Source organism: Anomaloglossus baeobatrachus, chromosome 8 (genome assembly GCF_048569485.1).
Source record: "Anomaloglossus baeobatrachus isolate aAnoBae1 chromosome 8, aAnoBae1.hap1, whole genome shotgun sequence".
Classification (NCBI taxonomy): domain Eukaryota; kingdom Metazoa; phylum Chordata; class Amphibia; order Anura; family Aromobatidae; genus Anomaloglossus; species Anomaloglossus baeobatrachus.
The window spans coordinates 46,133,819-46,156,578 of NC_134360.1; the positions used below are offsets into that span (position 1 = coordinate 46,133,819).

General features: G+C 42.9%; 2 protein-coding genes across 6 annotated transcripts in view; both read right to left on the minus strand.

The window, feature by feature from the left end:
- Positions 1 to 22,760, minus strand: part of GRIP2 (glutamate receptor interacting protein 2) — a 412,653-nt gene that overhangs the window by 139,176 nt on the left and 250,717 nt on the right. The window lies entirely within an intron of this gene.
- On the minus strand, positions 11,959 to 20,904 carry LOC142249729 (uncharacterized). The gene is made up of 15 exons (XM_075321563.1): positions 20,679 to 20,904; positions 20,137 to 20,206; positions 19,930 to 19,999; positions 19,739 to 19,833; positions 19,565 to 19,647; positions 19,374 to 19,490; positions 19,157 to 19,259; positions 17,463 to 19,059; positions 13,623 to 13,692; positions 13,416 to 13,485; positions 13,225 to 13,319; positions 13,051 to 13,133; positions 12,860 to 12,976; positions 12,643 to 12,745; positions 11,959 to 12,545 (listed from the first exon to the last, which is right to left on the minus strand). The coding sequence occupies exon 8, from the start codon at positions 18,401 to 18,403 to the stop codon at positions 17,489 to 17,491; it is 915 nt and encodes a 304-aa protein (XP_075177678.1). The 5' UTR covers positions 18,404 to 19,059; positions 19,157 to 19,259; positions 19,374 to 19,490; positions 19,565 to 19,647; positions 19,739 to 19,833; positions 19,930 to 19,999; positions 20,137 to 20,206; positions 20,679 to 20,904; the 3' UTR covers positions 11,959 to 12,545; positions 12,643 to 12,745; positions 12,860 to 12,976; positions 13,051 to 13,133; positions 13,225 to 13,319; positions 13,416 to 13,485; positions 13,623 to 13,692; positions 17,463 to 17,488.

Genomic DNA, 22,760 nt, shown 5'->3' on the forward strand with positions numbered 1-22,760 from the left:
TAGCAAACGGAAAATAAGAACATAGAAGGAATAGAGGGAGATAAAGCTAGAGAGGTAAGAAAAGATACAGAGGAAGAGGAAAACAGAAAGGAAGAGAGAATGATGAAAAGCAAACAGAGGAAGGGGGGGGAAGAGGTACAAAGAAGAGGGGATGGAAGAATAGGAGGGAATGCTGGAACAGCAGGCTGATGAAAAGGGGAGGGAAGGAACACTGGAAAAAGAGGTAGAGGATATTATATGGGAAGAGAGAAAAATATGATGATAAAAAGAAGGATGAGAGGAAAGTAAAAATGGAGGACAAAAAATAGGGAGTAAGAACAGGAAGAAACAAGTGAGAGGTGAGAAGAGGGTTTACTAAAGGGAAAGAGTCAGCGAAGAACCACCCAACAAAAAAAGAGACAGCGTACTATGGTAAAAAGAAAAAACAAAGACAGGAAGGATGAGAGAAGAGAGGACAGGGCTGTGGAGAGAGACAGCTCGGGGATGAATTCCTCGCCTCTCGGCGTCTGTCTGCGTCTGCCTTCCCTGTCCGGTAGATAATGAAGTCTCCATTAATATTAATAAGATGTTTATTTGCTTCTTGCCTACTTATTGGAATTCATCCTAATAATAGCGATGGGTCATTAACCCTTTTGCTGCCTCTGTACTATCACAGCTCTGTAAAGCAATATAATAGGGTAGCTTACATTGGAGCATACACGTGGCGACTGTAGTACTACAAGTGATGCAATGCCCTGCCAGCAGCAAACATCTGCACCTACAAATCACTGAGTTACTGTTCCATATACAATAGCTAGAACACATAAAACATGGGCTTTATGTACCTTGTGTGTACACATTATAACATTATATGAAGGCTATGTCCACCTGTGCACTGCTTCTATGTGAGACCTGATGAATCTGCAATATCAAAAATAAAGAAACTTTACAAATAGTCTGGATTAACAATCATCTGCCATTCCATGTATATAGCTCCAGAGCAGGCCTATGTGCAACAGAGCACAGGCAGACCCTGTGCAGTCTGATCCTGCAGTAAATGGATCCGCCTGTCCCTTAGATCATGCAAACCTAATGTATCAGCAGAGACGACACAGACGACTACATAATCCACATAAACTAGTCACTATGTACACACATTACTGATCCTGAGAAATAAAGGTGCATGATCAGTGCAGGGGCACAGGAAGCATTACATGTCAATACTGACGAGGGTTCCAATGGGGGTCATCATTAATTCAGATTGTTCTTTAATTTACACCACAGCTAAATTCACTATTCTGCTGATGGAATAACTATGTACATACATTACATTACTCATCCTGTACTGATCCTGAGTTACATCCTGTATTATACTCCAGAGCTGCACTCACTATTCTGCTGGTGCAGTCACTGTGTACATATATTACATTACTTATCCTGTACTGATCCTGAGTTACATCCTGTATTATACTCCAGAGCTGCACTCACTATTCTGCTGGTGCAGTCACTGTGTACATACATTACATTACTCATCCTGTACTGATCCTGAGTTACATCCTGTATTATACTCCAGAGCTGCACTCACTATTCTGCTGGTGCAGTCACTGTATACATACATTACATGACTTATCCTGTACTGATCCTGAGTTACATCCTGTTTTATACTCCAGAGCTGCAATCACTATTCTGCTGGTGCAGTCACTGTGTACATACATTACATTACTTATCCTTTACTGATCCTGAGTTACATCCTGTATTATACTCCAGAGCTGCACTCACTATTCTGCTGGTGCAGTTACTGTGTACATACATTACATTACTTATCCTGTACTGATCCTGAGTTACATCCTGTATTATACTCCAGAGCTGCACTCACTATTCTGCTGGTGCAGTCACTCTGTACCTAAATTACATTACTTATCCTGAATTACATCCTGTATTATCCTCCAGAGCTGCACTCACTATTCTGCTGGTACAGTCACTTGTACATACATTACATTACTGATCCTGAGTTACATCCTGTGTTATACTCCAGAGCTGCACTCACTATTCTGCTGGTGCAGTCACTGTGTACATACATTACATTACTTATCCTGAGTTACATCCTGTATTCTCCTCCAGAGCTGCACTCTAGTATTGTTCACTTCAGACACAAGATACAAAAATGAACTCCTCTGTATTATAGGAGCTCAGTTAAACTGTTGGCAACAAGCTTGCTGACTGTTTCCTACAGTATAAATGGGATTCTCATCTGGGCATACTCTGTTGGTCCTAAAACACACATCCGTGAAAACCACGTCCGTGTAAAACGGGCCGTTTTTCGGGTCCGTTCTCCGTTTTTTAGGTCCGTTTTTATGGTATGTGTGGCCTGCGTATGTATCCCGTATGCTAGCCGTATGTGTGTGTGAAATGTCCGTGTGTGCGTGTGAAACTTAACTGACATGTGTTTGTGTTGTCCGTGTGGAATATCCGTGTGTGTTGCATAATGTCGTTGATACATGTCGGAAGACAGAGTAGCGGGATGAGAATGAACTCGGGTGAACTTCACCCGACTTCATTGTCATGCCGCGGCTCTGTTTGTGTGCCGCGTACTGATTAGCGGTCAGGTGACCGCTAATCCCCCGAGTGACTGAAGTTTCCCCCCCTCTCTCATACTCACCGATCCCCGATCACCGGCGCTGCACGGCGTTCACACTGCTCCAGCGGCTTTTTCTAATTTGAAAAAGCCGGCCGCTCATTAAACAATTTCGTATTCCCTGCTTTCCCCGCCCACCGGCGCCTATGATTGGTTGCAGTGAGACACACCCCCACGTTGAGTGACAGGTGTCTCACTGCACCCAATCACAGCAGCCGGTGGGCGTGTCACTATGGAGTATAGAAATAAATAAATAAATAATTAAAAAAACGGCGTGCGGTTCCCTCCAAATTTAATTCCAGCCAGATAAAGCCATACGGCTGCAGGCTGGTATTTTCAGGATGGGGAGCTCCACGTTATGGGGAGCCCCCCAGCCTAACAATATCAGTCAGCAGCCGCCCAGAATTGCCGCATACATTAGATGCGACAGTTCTGGGACTGTACCCGGCTCTTTCCGATTTGCCCTGGTGCTTTGGCAAATCGGGGTAATAAGGAGTTAATGGCAGCCCACAGCTGCCACTAAATCCTAGATTAATCATGTCAGGCGTCTCCCCGATATACCTTCCATGATTGATCTGTAAGGTACAGTAAATAAACACACACAACTAAAAAATCCTTTATTAGAAATAAAAAACACAAACACATTCCCTGGTTCACCAATTTAATCAGCCCCAAAAAGCCCTCCATGTCCGGCGGAATCCAGGATGGTCCAGCGTCGCTTCCAGCTCTGCTGCATGAAGGTGACCGGAGCTGCAGAAGACACCGCCGCTCCTGTCACCTCCACGCAGCAAATGAAGACAGCCGCGCGATCAGCTGAGCTGTCACTGAGGTTACCTGGATCCAGCGGTGGATGCAGCGGTGGCCGCGGGTAACCTCAGTGACAGCTCAGCTGATCGCGTTACTCACCTCAGTTGCTGCGTGGAGCTGACCGGAGCGGCGGTGAGTAGCGCGATCAGCTGATTTGTCACTGAGGTTACCCATGGCCACCGCTGCATCCACTGCTGGATCCAGGTAACCTCAGTGACAGCTCAGCCGATCACGCGGCTCTCTTCATTTGCTGCGTGGAGGTGACAGGAGCGGCGGTTTCTTCTGCTGCTCCGGTCACCTCCATGCAGCAGAGCTGGAAGCGACGCTGGACCATCCTGGATTCCGCCGGACATGGAGGGCTTTTTGGGGCTGATTAAATTGGTGAACCAGGGAATGTGTTTGTTTTTTATTTCTAATAAAGAATTTTTCAGTTGTGTGTTTATTTACTGTAATTTACAGATTAATCATGGAAGGTATCTCGGGGAGACGCCTGACATGATTAATCTAGGATTTAGTGGCAGCTATGGGCTGCCAATAACTCCTTATTACCCCGATTTGCCAACGCACCAGGGCAAATCGGGAAGAGCCGGGTACAGTCCCAGAACAGTCGCATCTAATGTATGCGGCAATTCTGGGCGGCTGCTGACTGATATTGTTAGGCTGGCGGGCTTCCCATAACGTGGAGCTCCCCATCCTGAAAATACCAGCCTGCAGCCGTATGGCTTTATCTGGCTGGTATTAAATTTGGGGGGAACCGCACGCCGTTTTTTTAAATTATTTATTTATTTCTATACTCCATAGTGACACGCCCACCGGCTGCTGTGATTGGGTGCAGTGAGACACCTGTCACTCAGCGTGGGGGCATGTCTCACTGCAACCAATCATAGGCGCCGGTGGGCGGGAAAAGCAGGGAATACGAGATTGTTTAATGAGCGGCCGGCTTTTTCAAATTAGAAAAAGCCGCCGGAGCAGTGTGAATGCCGTGCAGCGCCGGTGATTGGGGATCGGTGAGTATGAGAAAGGGGGGGACACTTCAGTCACTCGGGGGATTAGCGGTCACCGGTGAATCCTTCACAGGTGACCGCTAATCAGTACGCGGCACACAGACAGAGCCGCGGCATGACAATGAAGTCGGGTGAAGTTCACCCGAGTTCATTCTCATCCCGCTACTCTGTCTTCCGACATGTAGTAACGACATTTTGCATCACACACGGACATTTCTCACGGACAACATAACCACACATCCGTGCAAGGAACGTTTTATTTGGACTCCCATAGGCTAACATTATGTCCGTGTGTGCGTGCTCCGTCCCAAAAACGAACATGCTTCTGTGCCAAACGGAGCAAAAAACGTGGGACGCACACGAACACACGGAAGATCAAATAACACGCACGTGTGCCTTTAACCATAAAAAAACATATGTGCACGTTTGGTCGTATCTCCGGTATGTACGGAAACGGACCAAACACGCACGTTTTAAACGGGGGTGTGTTGCAGGCCTTAGTTTGCATACCCCCTGCTATATACATGCAGTTCACAGAACGGCCTGAGTCCTCATACGGTTTCCCACACACCCTTCTCCGTGCCGCGTTCTGCACTCCTCAGCAATATTAAATACAATTTAAAGCCCCTTAAAAGCTGACGTTTCCCTTTTAAAATCAGCCCCAAATAGGCCGTAAATATCCCGACACCTCAATTATCTCCGCTCTTCTTAGCAAAACACACAGTGCATTACATCTCGCACTATACGTAGTCTAATACCTGCGGTAAATTAAGAGGATTTGTGCACCGGCTTTTGCATCCATATTTATCTTCTGCGCTCATCTGCGGGGGCCGCGCTGTAAATCCAGCAATGAACGCTTCGCTTTTGCTATTACATAAGTGATCGCTCTGCTCTGCTCCAGGTCAAACGTATAGAAAGTCAATGGTGTGGTCAATACGGAGGTGGGCTGCTATCTGCTGAGCTAGATCCCCGCTGCCATGTCTGTAGGATCTCAAGGGGCCGTCCACATCATAAGGTCCAAAATTGGGATCTGCCAATAGCACAATGAGGTTTCTTTAGGGCTGTAAACACACTGGCCTCATGGCTTGTGTTTTTTTGTAACAGACCTCTTTGTTGGTTCCATCATCGTCGGATTTACTGCAAGTGTTCCAGGATCAGACTACACAGAGTTTATTTTCAGTCTGAAACCATGGATACACATAGCTCTGCATATGAGCTGCATACACAAAATGGTAGATCTTTAATTTGATGTGGCAAAGATGATACGTTTTATTTTTGAAAGATGAATGTTTTTCTTATTCTGTCCACAGCCCTTCTGAAGCCTTTAAGATATGCATGCGCATGCCCATCTTAAAGTGAAATTACAGAGGACTGATTATTGAATTTGCGCATGTTTTTTGTCTCCTTTTTGTTGTTTTTAGCAGTAGTACCCGGGGGCTGCCTGGCATAGTAACTGTCTGTCTCTTTGCCAGTCTCTGTCTGTCTGTCCCTGTCTATCCCTGTCTGTGTCTGTCTCTTTGCCTATCTATGTCTCTGTGTGTCTGTCTCTCTGCCTGTCTCTTTCCCCATCTGTCTCTTTCCCCATCTGTCTCTTTCCCCGTCTGTCTCTTCCCAGGTCTGTCTCTTTCCAGGTCTGTCTCTTTCCAGGTCTGTCTCTTTCCAGGTCTGTCTCTTTCCCCGTCTGTCTCTTTCCCCGTCTGTCTCTTTCCCCGTCTGTCTCTTTCCCCGTCTGTCTCTTTCCCCGTCTGTCTCTTTCCCCGTCTGTCTGTCTCTCTCTTTCCCTGTCTGTCTGTGTCTGTCTGCCTCTCTCTTTGACTGTCTGTTTCTATATGCCTTTTTCCCTGTATATCTCTGTCTTTCTGTCTGTCTCTTTCCCTGCCTGTCTGCCTTTGTCTGTCTGTCTCTCTCTCTCTCTTTCCCTGTCTGTCTCTGTCTCTTTGCTTGTCTGTCTGTCTTTCTCTGTCTGTCTCTCTATTTCCCTGTCTGCCTCTTACTCTGTCTCTGTCTGTCTGTCTCTTTTTGTCTCTCTTTCCGTCTCTCCGCCGACATCTTATTACCTCACACATAAGCTTCTTATACTAACAATTTATTTTGTTCCTATAGCAACCAATCACAGCTCCTATTATTAGCCTATAGCTCTCAGCTCCATTGACTTTAATGGAGACAGGTTTTTTTGGAGATTAACTGTAAAGCGCGGGGTTAAATTTTCATATGACGTTCCCGGAGTCACATGAGGTGTCTGTGCAAAATTTTGTGATTGTACATGCAACGATGCGGATTCCTTTAGCAGACACACACACACACACACACACACACACACACACACACACATACATACATACATACATACATACATACATACATACATACATACATACATACACTCAGCTTTATATATGAGATTTTCTTCTTTTAACTTTCACCTTTTTAATGTCTATTTGCACAATTACTTTCCTATGAGATGGTGTGGACCGTGCCATTCTTACATGCCGATGCCATGGGCGCTGGTGTTCACCCTTTTACCTTGAGGCACAGGGAGATGCCATTCTTAGGCGTTATTAAGCTGTCACCCGCTGACAGGTGCCAGTCTTCCTTTCATGTGTGCTTCTCGACAATAGGTAGTCTCAGAATTATCTCCCACACGAACCACGCAGAAATCCTCCCACTCACATCGCAAAGCGAATGCAATCTTCAGAATCTGCAGAAATTTCTGCAAACCAAATGAATATCTGCCAGGAACGCTGCCAGGGACATCATCACATTTCTGTAAGATCTGGGGAGATCTGGACACACCCTGGAGACCTATATATATATATATATATATATATATATATATATATATATATATATATATATATATATATATATATATATATATATATATATATATATATGTCTCCATCATTATAGTCATGCATGAAGCAGGGGGCTCAGGATGAATGCACAAGATCTACCACCATATGATTGAAAGAGTGGTAACCCTAGCTATATTCCCTGATAATTCAATGGAGTGAATAGCTGTCACACGGTGTTTGGCTTTAAACTTGAAGAGTGTCATGGCGGCATCTAACGCTGTTCACACTGCAGAATCTGACACTCCTCCCTCTGCCTCCTTTGGTGCTACTGAGTCGGGTGTCGACCAGCTGTGTTCTCATTAGTGATCGAGCTTGCAGGAGTTAATTTCTGTTAGCCTGTTAGTTACCTCTTGGATCACATGTTTTGAGAGACCTATCACAGTAACTTCCCGACTTTTTAAGATGGAGGAGCCTGTCTTCCCATGCCGACTATAGCTTTAGCTACACTGTTCTGTGTGCTGTTGAATCACAGTCCTGCTGGTGATTGTATTGTTTTGTGAATGGTGTTGTTGTGGAGTTGTCTCGTTGTTTCCTCCCTGCTCTTATTTTCTTCTTTATCACATGTTATCTAATACCTCTGTGTGAGCGTGCTGTGTGATCGGGTTTTGGTTCCCCTGTTTGTCTTGATCTGTGGGTTCTACCACTCCCATCCCTGTCATGCCCTGGGGTGAGGTAGAGGGGGTATTAGATCAGGGTTGTACAGAAGCAGGGCAAAGAAGGCGGTCCAGACATCATCACCATCAGACGTATCTCTGGGATCATGGACAGCTAGGGCCACCCTTGTCTGATGGCCAATTTAGAAGATCCGGTTATCCCATCACACCCCGTGATAGTAGAGAGGGCACAACAGTCAGATCCCCACTAAACAGAATGTTTCCTTTCTGCGCTTATTTTCTTCCTGATCCCTTGTTGTCTAATACCTCTGTGTGAGTCTGCTGTGTGATCGAGTTTTGGTTTCCCCTATTTGTCCTTATTTTTGGATTCTACCACTCCTGTCCCTGCCCTCCCCTGGGGTGAGGGAGAGAGGGTATTAGATCAGGACAAGGAAGGCGGCCCAGACATAGTTACCATCAGACGTATCTCTGAGATCATAGACAGCTAGGGCCTTCCCCTTGTCTGATCGCCAATTTAGAAGCCCTGGTTATCCCATCACACCCCATGATAGTAAAGGGGGCACAACAGTTAGATCCCCACTAAACAGAATGTTTCCTTCCTGCTCTTATTTTCCTCCTGATCACTTGTTCTTTAATACCTCAGTGTGAATGTGCTGTGTGATTGAGTTTTGTTTTCCCCTATTTGTCCTTATTTGTGGATTCTACCACTCCTGTCCCTGCCCTCCCCTGGGGCGAGGGAGAGAGGTTATTAGATCAGGACAAGGAAGGCGACCCAGACATCGTTACCATCAGACGTATCTCTGGGATCAGTGACAGCTAAGGCCCCCCCTTAGCCAATTTACGAGCCCCGGTTAAACCATCACACCCCATGATAGTAGAGGGGTCACAACAGAATGCACCATCAGTTTCTCCTACAAATTGCCACTGTATTGTAGGGAACAATGTTATGTGGAAACCATCAACAAGTAGCTGACAGATCTTATTATGACTCGTATTAATCTCCAGGACAGCCTCGCTCATTACCTTGTGTTTGACTTATGTACTTTAAATCCGCGATGTCGGACAATTTACGCTATGGATTATCTTTTCACAGTATACGTGAGGTTGCATAATCCTCTGCAGGTGCGGTACCGGCTGCCATATTGGGTGCGACCCAGACTTCCAAGAAACGGAAAAGGATTGCAGCGAAGAAACTAATTATTTTGATGCCCATTGTAATTTATCCCACCCTTCCCTAGATATATGGAAGAAGACATTTTTGCAACCAGAGAACAGATTACAAATTTGCTTTCCACGTTTTTTCGGCAGCTGCTTCTTTACGGCATTGATTTTAGCGTTAGGAATACATAAGCACAAGTTGTATATCCGATAGGGATGAAATTCGTCATTGATCCAAGAGAACATAAAAGGAGATGAGAAAAGAGAAAAGAATAAAGCAGAAATCTGAGGTTGTGTATCACCAGAGGAAATCTGTCCTGGAAGCAGATCCGACGTGGCAATGGCTTGTAACAAGAATCTATTACCACAGATTACACTCAAGTCAACGACAGGTATAGGGGCAGTATTATAGCAGTTATATTATTGTATATAGGGGCAGTATTATAGTAGTTATATTCTTGTACATAGGGGCAGTATTATAGTAGCTATATTCTTGTACATAGGAGCAGTATTATAGTAGTTATATTCTTGTACATAGGGGCAGTATTATAGTAGTTATATTCTTGTACATAGGAGCAGTATTATAGTAGTTATATTCTTGTACATAGGGGCAGTATTATAGTAGTTATATTCTTGTACATAGGGGGCAGTATTATAGTAGTTATATTCTTGTACATAGGAGGCAGTATTATAGTAGTTATATTCTTGTACATAGGGGCAGTATTATAGTAGTTATATTCTTGTACATAGGAGGCAGTATTATAGTAGTTATATTCTTGTACATAGGGGCAGTATTATAGTAGTTATATTCTTGTACATAGGAGGCAGTATTATAGTAGTTATATTCTTGTACATAGGGGCAGTATTATAGTAGTTATAGTCTTGTACATAGGAGGCAGTATTATAGTAATTATATTCTTGCACATAGGGGCAGTATTATAGTAGTTATATTCTTGTATATAGGATTAGTATTATAGTAGTTATATTCTTATACATAGGAGGCAGTATTATAGTAGTTATATTCTTGTACATAGGGGCAGTATTATAGTAGTTATATTCTTGTACATAGGAGGCAGTATTATAGTAGTTATATTCTTGTACATAGGGGCAGTATTATAGTAGTTATAGTCTTGTACATAGGAGGCAGTATTATAGTAGTTATATTCTTGTACATAGGGGCAGTATTATAGTAGTTATATTCTTGTACATAGGGAGCAGTATTATTGTAGTTTATATTCTTGTATATAGGATTAGTATTATAGTAGTTATATTCTTGTACATAGGAGGCAGTATTATAGTAGTTATATTCTTGTACATAGGGGCAGTATTATAGTAGTTATATTCTTGTACATAGGAGGCAGTATTATAGTAGTTATATTCTTGTACATAGGGGCAGTATTATAGTAGTTATATTCTTGTACATAGGAGCAGTATTATAGTAGTTATAGTCTTGTACATAGGGGCAGTATTATAGTAGTTATATTCTTGTACATAGGAGGCAGTATTATAGTAGTTATATTCTTGTACATAGGGGCAGTATTATAGTAGTTATATTCTTGTACATAGGGGCAGTATTATAGTAGATATATTCTTGTATATAGGGGGCAATATTATAGTAGTTATATTCTTGCATATAGGGGCAGTATTATAGTAGTTATATTCTAGTACATAGGGGGCAGTATTGTATTAGTTATATTCCTGTTCATAGGGGCAGTATTATAGTAGTTATATTCTTGTACATAGGAGCAGTATTATAGTAGTTATATTCTTGTACATAGGAACAGTATTATAGTAGTTATATTCTTGTACATAGGGACAGTATTATAGTAGTTATATTCTTGTATATAGGGGCAGTAATATAGTAGTTATATTCTTGTACATAGGGGCAGTATTATAGTAGTTATATTCTTGTACATTAGGGGGCAGTATTATAGCAGTTATATTCTTGTATATAGTGGCAGTATTATAGTAGTTATATTCTTGTACATAGGGGCAGTATTATAGTAGATATATTCTTGTACATAGGAACAGTATTATAGTAGTTATATTCTTGTATATAGGGGCAGTAATATAGTAGTTATATTCTTGTACATAGGAGCAGTATTATAGTAGTTATATTCTAGTACATAGGGGGCAGTATTATAGTAGTTATATTCTTGAACATAGGAGCAGTATTATAGTAGTTATATTCTAGTAGATAGGGGGCAGTATTGTATTAGTTATATTCCTGTTCATAGGGGCAGTATTATAGTAGTTATATTCTTGAACATAGGAGCAGTATTATAGTAGTTATATTCTAGTAGATAGGGGGCAGTATTATTGTAGTTATATTCTTGTATATAGGGGGCAGTATTATAGTAGTTATATTCTAGTAGATAGGGGGCAGTATTATTGTAGTTATATTCTTGTATATAGGGGGCAGTATTATAGTAGTTATATTCCTGTACATAGGGGGCAGTATTGTATTAGTTATATTCCTGTACATAGGAGCAGTATTATAGTAGTTATATTCTTGTACATAGGAGCAGTATTATAGTAGTTATATTCTAGTAGATAGAGGGCAGTATTATTGTAGTTATATTCTTGTATATAGGGGGCAGTATTATAGTAGTTATATTCCTGTACATAGGGGGCAGTATTATAGAAGTTATATTCTTGCACATAGGGGGGAAGTATTAGAATACTGCCCTTTTTTTATAAGAATACTAACTTCCAGGGACTATTTCTTTTATAGTATTGCCCCCTATGGACTGCTCTATTTCTACATTCAGACACCCAGTAAATACCATATTTGTTTTTGTACACGGCCCCTGATTGCTTTAATTCTGTGATAAAAAGTCACACATCTGAACCACTAACAAAATGTTGTATAGAGTAGTATTTATCCAAAACACCACTATTAAATCTACTCTTATAAAATCGTTTATTAAATTTAATTAAAACAGAACAAACATATTGTTCGTCTCATAAATAGGCATAGAAACATATAAACAAAAAGATCAAGTGCAGGTGCAGGTGTCAGACAAACAGTGCCCTCGCCTAGGGACAGCCCCAGACAATGTAGCTGAACAAGTGAAGTAGGAGTATAGATTCGTCACTGTCAGAATGATACTGCTTAGTATGTGCTGTGACTCTCCCTCATAATTTAGCTTACTTCACTTTAATTGAGCCTAAGTTGGCATAATAGATGTATGTCAGACTCGCCGTCCTTGCTAATCTCTAGCGGGGGTTACCACCACCAACTTATCGTGATTAACATGTAATACAGATATACAGAACCATAGACAACAGAGACAATAGGCGTTAGGTGTCTAGGGTTCTACTGTTACATAGATTTCCCTAGTTTAACAATACTGGAAGGTTAGATTAGAGTCTAGGATGCCACTTAGCTTGTGGATCTCCTAGCTCTCCCGACGCGTTTCACCCCCCTAACGCAGTATAAGGGGATCATCAGGGGATAAATAGAGGAATCACTCCTTGGAAAGAATGACACCTGCAAATAAATGATGCATAAGTAAGTAAATAGGTATTAATCTGAATATTCTTTAGACTGCAATCTTAATGAGGTCATAGCCCTCAGGATCACTTACAAGGTAGTGGATCCCTGTGATAAAGTGCTTGTGTTCTTAAAGGATGCCAGGGAAAGACTATCTCCAAACCAAATAGTGGTTACCGCTTCCCATCGGATAGTGCCTATATGTCAAAGAAGGCAATGAATATCCATTGTGTGATGCATAATGTATCATAATTCATACTCATGATAGAGTTGGAAAGGATCTTATCGGCCTGGGGCTATCTATCTATTACCTTGACTCTCCGGGGTAGAGAAGTACAGGTATAGCGGGTTTGTCTATTGTAGCCAGGAAGTTAGATGCATTCCTGATGTTCCGGTTATCACTAAGTGTCTGGATCAAAATATAGGTCCTGTAAACGAATATAAAATATGTTTGAGCCTGTATCCCATCTATCAGATTATACATGAACAGAGTAGTAAATACCTTTTGTCACACGGACAAACAAAATATTCTATGGGTTATGGAGAGTACAGCTCCTCCAGATGTGGCTGGTCATTGGTTTATGCCTATAGAAAAGGTATACTCCATTAATGGATGTCCTCATAATTATCACCCACACATCTCAGTGAGAAGCCAGAAAAAGGCAGAGCATTTTACCTGTAGGGAACAGTTCATATATAGGTGTGAACAAACGGGTACAGAGGTCCCTAGTCGCCTACGTTCAGACCGTATGTAGGGTTTATTCTTTTCTCCTGTAACCAATTATTACATCATACAGTTAGGCTCACTGAATAATGCTCAGTATATGCATAGATTAAGATACACACTGGTACATGTAAACGGTCTACCTGTAAGGAGGCAAAGAGGGGAGGTCTGTAATGGGACTATGGCTACCTGAAGACCCCGTGTGTATATTCCCTGTAATAGAGAAAAATCATAATAATAATGTACCGTATTCCTAGATTCCAGGGATACAGATATAGGGGGCACAGTGCATACTTCAGTACATATTATGTATGTCAAATGGATGAAGTTCACATAATAATAATGTCTACCTGTAAGGAGGCAAAGAAGGGAGGTCAGTCATGGGACTATGGCTACCTGTAGACCCCGAATGTGTATTCCCTGTAACAGAAAAAAATCATAAGTATCCTGCACCGTATTCCTAGATTCCAGAGATACAAGTATGGGGGGCACAGTGCATACTTCAGTACACATTATGTATGTCAAATGGATGAAGTTCACGTCATAGTGCTCAATATATGCATTAATGACCGTAAAGGGCCCTATGGAGTAATTCTTTTAAGGAGGTAGCTGAAAAGAAGCCCATGAATGTACTGCAATCACACATAGATTCCAGGTATATATTCCCTGTAGATACAACGGAGGTCCTCTATTCATGTGTGGTATTTACCTCACAGATCCCATAGACAACGCCAGGCAGGGAGCATGAGAAATGTAAACTGGGTTTGGAGCTATATTGCGGTTGTACAGGGTCCTGTCCCCTACACACTAAGGACAGGATTAGTATCTATGCTTAAAAGAACCCTGAAACTCAGCAAATAATCCTAGAGTCTTAGGCAGGCAGATCACTTACCATCCTATGGGCTCAACCAGCAAGGACTGTCAGTCCCGAGTGGAAAACACTCTATGCACGCTGGGAGCCCACGGTCCAAGGATGCCAGGGGAGGATGTCAGGGAGACCACCACGTCTGCTGTTCCTGTCCGTTCCAGGCTCCCGGATAAGGTATTTAAACCTTTTCCGGGCAGAATTGAAAGTCCCGCCCGTAAACCGGAAGTGCCCCGTTGGCCGGAAGTGACGTATCGCTATGTGTCACGGCCCCGTCGGCCGGAAGTGATGTATCACTGTATGTCACATGCCTCTACGGTCAGGTGACTTGCCGGGGGCGGTGCTGAGGGATGTGTTAGATCGTGTAGTTTAACTACATCGCAATAAGTCCATCGCCATGTGTCAAACACATTAGTGGGTTAAGTGACCTGCCAGTGGCTAGACTGGGGAGAGTAATGTGGTGTACACACAGGTACGCATTGCGAAACATACTTCGCTATGCGTCATATAACATGTAAGTCAGATGACTTGCAAGGGGCGGTACTGGAGGATGTACTGGGTCCCACAGTGGAGCGCATAGCTTTCCACGTCTGGGCGGGGTAATGTCAGGACGGAGATCATAATTATGGAGCACATAATTGCACTCCATATAGTTCCATAACCACTTGGGTCACGGAATATATGAAAAACATTACTTAATACATAAAGGGCACACCTGATTGGCATATAGGTATCGTGCATGATGGGGTGCATAAAGGACCATTAAGTATTGGAGCATTCAGTATTGGATGGACAATATGGAATAAAAAGATAATTGCTCTTGCTTTCCCTGGGTCCGGGATGACATCTTTCTTAGATCATATAGGGGAATAGACCCATAGTTGTTGCAGTCTAATATTAGTATTGCTAATATATGGTATGCAATGACCATACGCGGGGTATAGAACGTAAAAACAGATCCTATCCTGTCAGTTGGAAGCGGTTGTGGCCAGAATCACTATATGAAGCTATGAAAGCTGATCATTTCGTTAAGGCCATTTGGGGAGACTGTGTCCAGCAGAAACGTCCATCTAGCTTCTCGCTGCAGGATTTTTCTGTCCCAATCTCCCTTGCGTGGGGGTTTAGGGATGACTTCGATGACCTGAAAGGATATACTCCTCAGGTCTCCCCCATGGATGAGGTTAACATGCCTGGCTATGGCTGTATCTCTTTTGTGTACGATGTCGCCTATGTGTTCCCCAATTCTTATTCGTAGCTGTCTTTTGGTTTTACCCACGTATCCACGTGGGCAGGAACAGGTACACAGGTATACCACACCTTCCGTTCTACAGTTCCCAAAGTCCCTGATTTTGAATACTCTCCTGGTTTTTTGATTATAGAAGGTCTTACTTTGACTGATGTGGGGACAATAGGTGCATCTACCGCATCTAAAGGTTCCTATGGGTTTCCTGTCTAACCATGTCCCTGTGCTTTTAGGCGGTATGAAATGACTGTGAGTGAGAAAGTCCCTAATGGATCTCCCTCTCCTATAGGTGACGTTGGCATTGACAGAGATTGAGTCGCATATGTCTGGGTCGGCCTTCAAAATGGGCCAATGTCTTTTAAGGATTTCCATTGTCTTCATGCTCTGATCATCATAAGTCGCGATAAGTCTAATGATGTCGTTCTTATTCTCGTTCTTTTTGGACACCAGTAGGTCTTTCCTGTTCCTCTCTTTGGCATGCCGATATGATTGTTCCACAATAGGGTCTGGATAGCCCCTACTGTGGAACCTTCCCTTCATATCAACCGCCTGTAGTTCGAATTCTCTCAGGGATGAGCAATTACGCCTAAGGCGCAAGAATTGCCCTTTCGGGATGCCTTTCTTCAAAGGTGTGGGATGATGACTCTCCCATTTGAGAAGACTGTTGGTGGCTGTGGGTTTCCTAAAAATAGAGGTGGATAAAGTACCGTCCATGTTCTTGAATATTTTGACATCCAAAAAGGCTAGAGATTCACCTCCTATTTCATGGGTGAATTTAAGCCCTAGATTGTTTATGTTCAATTTCTCCATGAACTGGAGGAACAGTGCAGTCCCCCCCGTCCACAGGACGAGGATGTCATCGATATAGCGACCCCACATATGAATGTGGGGACAGAACACCGTATCTTCTTCTCTAAAAACACATGTGTCTTCCCACCAGCCAAGGAACATGTTGGCGTAGGTGGGGGCACACGGGCTCCCCATTGCCGTGCCCCTCAGCTGGTGGTAGAATTTCCCCCCAAATAGGAAATAATTGTGTGTCAGTATGAATGTTAACATCTCCATCACAAACTCGTTATGTGCACTATATTGATTCCCTCTTGTTGATAGATAATATCGTACTGCTTCCAGCCCTTTTTCATGTGGGATGCTGCTGTACAGCTGTTCCACATCTATTGAAACTAAAATGGTTCCAGAGTCCAAAACAATACCATCTAGTTTAGATATTAAATCGTTTGTGTCTCTGACATACGATGGTAAACTGATGACGAAAGGGCGAAGGATTTTATCCAAATAAATACTGGAGTTCTGACTAAGAGCATCTATCCCCGACACAATTGGGCGTCCCTTAAGTGGAGATAGGCCCTTATGAACTTTTGGGGTAGCGTAGAACGTAGCTATTACTGGGTGTTTGGGGAGGAGGAAATCCAATTCCTTATCAGAAATAAGTTTAAGGTCTGAGGCTTTCTCAAGAATATCTTTCAGCAGGCCTGTATATTGATCTGTGGGATCTTTTGTTAAAATTTCGTAGGTAGTGACATCCGATAGGATCTTTCTGCACATACTAGGGTAGTTTGTTGTATCCATCACTACAATATTTCCGCCTTTGTCTGACGGTTTGATAGTCAGATTCGTATTTTTTTCCAAATCCCTTAGTGCTCCCCACTCTTCCATTGTTAAATTAGGTTGAGTGGATCGTATTCTCGGTTGGATAGCACATAAATCTTGGGAAACTAATTTGGAAAAAATGTCCAAACTACTACAATCCGTCGCCGGGGGCATTCTAGTGCTTTTGGTTTTTAAATCGGTGAAGGGACCCTTTCCTGTATGATTACCATTATCATTGGATAGATCTGCCAGCAATCTGACATCATCCAGCATCTCCATTGCTATTCCCAGCCTAGCACATTCGGCCCTATCATTGTGTTTAAAGAATTTTCTCCATCTTAGTTTTCTAAGAAACAGTTCCACATCCTTCACCCAGTTGAAGGGGTCAAACCTTGTTGTTGGAACAAATGATAGGCCATAACTGAGAACTCGTTTCTCAGTGTCTGTAAGAATATGTTTAGAGAGATTGATTACCTGGTATCCCATTGAGTCTTGAGGGACTATCTTCTCCTGGGGTTTCTTGATATATGGTTCCGTAAATTGTATGGGTCTCTTGCCCCTAAAAAAGAAGATGATGTTGCTGGGAGGGGTAGTGATTGTGTCACAGGTAACGGTAAGGAGGGAGTAGGGGCAGTTGGAGGATTTAATGTGGCTCTCTGCCCAGACCCATGTGCCAATGATCCATAAGGTAAGGATAAGTTGGGTTGCTGTAGTTCCTGATCCCATTGTCTCGGCTGTCTATAGTTTGGTCTACTCCAGTTGTTTCTATTTCTAAAGTTTCTCCTGCCCCTGCTTCTACTCCTGTTCGGTTGGCCCTGAGGTTCTGAGTCAGAAAGATCCGATGAGGAGGGGTCAAAAGATGCTCCTCCCGTCGGCAATGACACGTTATTACTACCTGAGAAGTCCCCCAGATCTCTCAGAAAGTGCTTATGCTTTCTTGCCTTTAAATTTTGCTGGTATTTATCCACAGCTATTTGTAATGCAATTTCTTTGGTGCCGAAGTCTGAATCTCCTTGATGTTTTAGAGCTTCCTCCCTCAGGGTTTGTAAATCCTTGGAAGTTTTTTCCAAGGTGACTTTTTCCTCATCCACCAGGATGGTCATCAACCTAATGGATGAGTTTGTCAGTTCCTCTTCCCACCTTTTTAGAAGGCTTTCTGTCCTGGAGCGTTCCGCCGGGACTAGGTTGACCCTCAACCCTCTAGGTACAATTTTTTGTTTTATATATTGTTCAAGGGACTGCACCTCCCACCATGATTTTATATTCAGCTTATAGGCCAGCAGTAGGTCTGAAAAGATATTTTTCAGGTTATTTTTGGTGTTCCCTAGGCCCTCTGGTGTTCTTTCCGAGAACACTTCATCAGCATCATCTAGCCACTTTGTAGTATTAATGGGTCCTGACAGGAAGCCCGCCATAAATGATATCTGAACCACTAACAAAATGTTGTATAGAGTAGTATTTATCCAAAACACCACTATTAAATCTACTCTTATAAAATCGTTTATTAAATTTAATTAAAACAGAACAAACATATTGTTCGTCTCATAAATAGGCATAGAAACATATAAACAAAAAGATCAAGTGCAGGTGCAGGTGTCAGACAAACAGTGCCCTCGCCTAGGGACAGCCCCAGACAATGTAGCTGAACAAGTGAAGTAGGAGTATAGATTCGTCACTGTCAGAATGATACTGCTTAGTATGTGCTGTGACTCTCCCTCATAATTTAGCTTACTTCACTTTAATTGAGCCTAAGTTGGCATAATAGATGTATGTCAGACTCGCCGTCCTTGCTAATCTCTAGCGGGGGTTACCACCACCAACTTATCGTGATTAACATGTAATACAGATATACAGAACCATAGACAACAGAGACAATAGGCGTTAGGTGTCTAGGGTTCTACTGTTACATAGATTTCCCTAGTTTAACAATACTGGAAGGTTAGATTAGAGTCTAGGATGCCACTTAGCTTGTGGATCTCCTAGCTCTCCCGACGCGTTTCACCCCCCTAACGCAGTATAAGGGGATCATCAGGGGATAAATAGAGGAATCACTCCTTGGAAAGAATGACACCTGCAAATAAATGATGCATAAGTAAGTAAATAGGTATTAATCTGAATATTCTTTAGACTGCAATCTTAATGAGGTCATAGCCCTCAGGATCACTTACAAGGTAGTGGATCCCTGTGATAAAGTGCTTGTGTTCTTAAAGGATGCCAGGGAAAGACTATCTCCAAACCAAATAGTGGTTACCGCTTCCCATCGGATAGTGCCTATATGTCAAAGAAGGCAATGAATATCCATTGTGTGATGCATAATGTATCATAATTCATACTCATGATAGAGTTGGAAAGGATCTTATCGGCCTGGGGCTATCTATCTATTACCTTGACTCTCCGGGGTAGAGAAGTACAGGTATAGCGGGTTTGTCTATTGTAGCCAGGAAGTTAGATGCATTCCTGATGTTCCGGTTATCACTAAGTGTCTGGATCAAAATATAGGTCCTGTAAACGAATATAAAATATGTTTGAGCCTGTATCCCATCTATCAGATTATACATGAACAGAGTAGTAAATACCTTTTGTCACACGGACAAACAAAATATTCTATGGGTTATGGAGAGTACAGCTCCTCCAGATGTGGCTGGTCATTGGTTTATGCCTATAGAAAAGGTATACTCCATTAATGGATGTCCTCATAATTATCACCCACACATCTCAGTGAGAAGCCAGAAAAAGGCAGAGCATTTTACCTGTAGGGAACAGTTCATATATAGGTGTGAACAAACGGGTACAGAGGTCCCTAGTCGCCTACGTTCAGACCGTATGTAGGGTTTATTCTTTTCTCCTGTAACCAATTATTACATCATACAGTTAGGCTCACTGAATAATGCTCAGTATATGCATAGATTAAGATACACACTGGTACATGTAAACGGTCTACCTGTAAGGAGGCAAAGAGGGGAGGTCTGTAATGGGACTATGGCTACCTGAAGACCCCGTGTGTATATTCCCTGTAATAGAGAAAAATCATAATAATAATGTACCGTATTCCTAGATTCCAGGGATACAGATATAGGGGGCACAGTGCATACTTCAGTACATATTATGTATGTCAAATGGATGAAGTTCACATAATAATAATGTCTACCTGTAAGGAGGCAAAGAAGGGAGGTCAGTCATGGGACTATGGCTACCTGTAGACCCCGAATGTGTATTCCCTGTAACAGAAAAAAATCATAAGTATCCTGCACCGTATTCCTAGATTCCAGAGATACAAGTATGGGGGGCACAGTGCATACTTCAGTACACATTATGTATGTCAAATGGATGAAGTTCACGTCATAGTGCTCAATATATGCATTAATGACCGTAAAGGGCCCTATGGAGTAATTCTTTTAAGGAGGTAGCTGAAAAGAAGCCCATGAATGTACTGCAATCACACATAGATTCCAGGTATATATTCCCTGTAGATACAACGGAGGTCCTCTATTCATGTGTGGTATTTACCTCACAGATCCCATAGACAACGCCAGGCAGGGAGCATGAGAAATGTAAACTGGGTTTGGAGCTATATTGCGGTTGTACAGGGTCCTGTCCCCTACACACTAAGGACAGGATTAGTATCTATGCTTAAAAGAACCCTGAAACTCAGCAAATAATCCTAGAGTCTTAGGCAGGCAGATCACTTACCATCCTATGGGCTCAACCAGCAAGGACTGTCAGTCCCGAGTGGAAAACACTCTATGCACGCTGGGAGCCCACGGTCCAAGGATGCCAGGGGAGGATGTCAGGGAGACCACCACGTCTGCTGTTCCTGTCCGTTCCAGGCTCCCGGATAAGGTATTTAAACCTTTTCCGGGCAGAATTGAAAGTCCCGCCCGTAAACCGGAAGTGCCCCGTTGGCCGGAAGTGACGTATCGCTATGTGTCACGGCCCCGTCGGCCGGAAGTGATGTATCACTGTATGTCACATGCCTCTACGGTCAGGTGACTTGCCGGGGGCGGTGCTGAGGGATGTGTTAGATCGTGTAGTTTAACTACATCGCAATAAGTCCATCGCCATGTGTCAAACACATTAGTGGGTTAAGTGACCTGCCAGTGGCTAGACTGGGGAGAGTAATGTGGTGTACACACAGGTACGCATTGCGAAACATACTTCGCTATGCGTCATATAACATGTAAGTCAGATGACTTGCAAGGGGCGGTACTGGAGGATGTACTGGGTCCCACAGTGGAGCGCATAGCTTTCCACGTCTGGGCGGGGTAATGTCAGGACGGAGATCATAATTATGGAGCACATAATTGCACTCCATATAGTTCCATAACCACTTGGGTCACGGAATATATGAAAAACATTACTTAATACATAAAGGGCACACCTGATTGGCATATAGGTATCGTGCATGATGGGGTGCATAAAGGACCATTAAGTATTGGAGCATTCAGTATTGGATGGACAATATGGAATAAAAAGATAATTGCTCTTGCTTTCCCTGGGTCCGGGATGACATCTTTCTTAGATCATATAGGGGAATAGACCCATAGTTGTTGCAGTCTAATATTAGTATTGCTAATATATGGTATGCAATGACCATACGCGGGGTATAGAACGTAAAAACAGATCCTATCCTGTCAGTTGGAAGCGGTTGTGGCCAGAATCACTATATGAAGCTATGAAAGCTGATCATTTCGTTAAGGCCATTTGGGGAGACTGTGTCCAGCAGAAACGTCCATCTAGCTTCTCGCTGCAGGATTTTTCTGTCCCAATCTCCCTTGCGTGGGGGTTTAGGGATGACTTCGATGACCTGAAAGGATATACTCCTCAGGTCTCCCCCATGGATGAGGTTAACATGCCTGGCTATGGCTGTATCTCTTTTGTGTACGATGTCGCCTATGTGTTCCCCAATTCTTATTCGTAGCTGTCTTTTGGTTTTACCCACGTATCCACGTGGGCAGGAACAGGTACACAGGTATACCACACCTTCCGTTCTACAGTTCCCAAAGTCCCTGATTTTGAATACTCTCCTGGTATTTGGGAACTGTAGAACGGAAGGTGTGGTATACCTGTGTACCTGTTCCTGCCCACGTGGATACGTGGGTAAAACCAAAAGACAGCTACGAATAAGAATTGGGGAACACATAGGCGACATCGTACACAAAAGAGATACAGCCATAGCCAGGCATGTTAACCTCATCCATGGGGGAGACCTGAGGAGTATATCCTTTCAGGTCATCGAAGTCATCCCTAAACCCCCACGCAAGGGAGATTGGGACAGAAAAATCCTGCAGCGAGAAGCTAGATGGACGTTTCTGCTGGACACAGTCTCCCCAAATGGCCTTAACGAAATGATCAGCTTTCATAGCTTCATATAGTGATTCTGGCCACAACCGCTTCCAACTGACAGGATAGGATCTGTTTTTACGTTCTATACCCCGCGTATGGTCATTGCATACCATATATTAGCAATACTAATATTAGACTGCAACAACTATGGGTCTATTCCCCTATATGATCTAAGAAAGATGTCATCCCGGACCCAGGGAAAGCAAGAGCAATTATCTTTTTATTCCATATTGTCCATCCAATACTGAATGCTCCAATACTTAATGGTCCTTTATGCACCCCATCATGCACGATACCTATATGCCAATCAGGTGTGCCCTTTATGTATTAAGTAATGTTTTTCATATATTCCGTGACCCAAGTGGTTATGGAACTATATGGAGTGCAATTATGTGCTCCATAATTATGATCTCCGTCCTGACATTACCC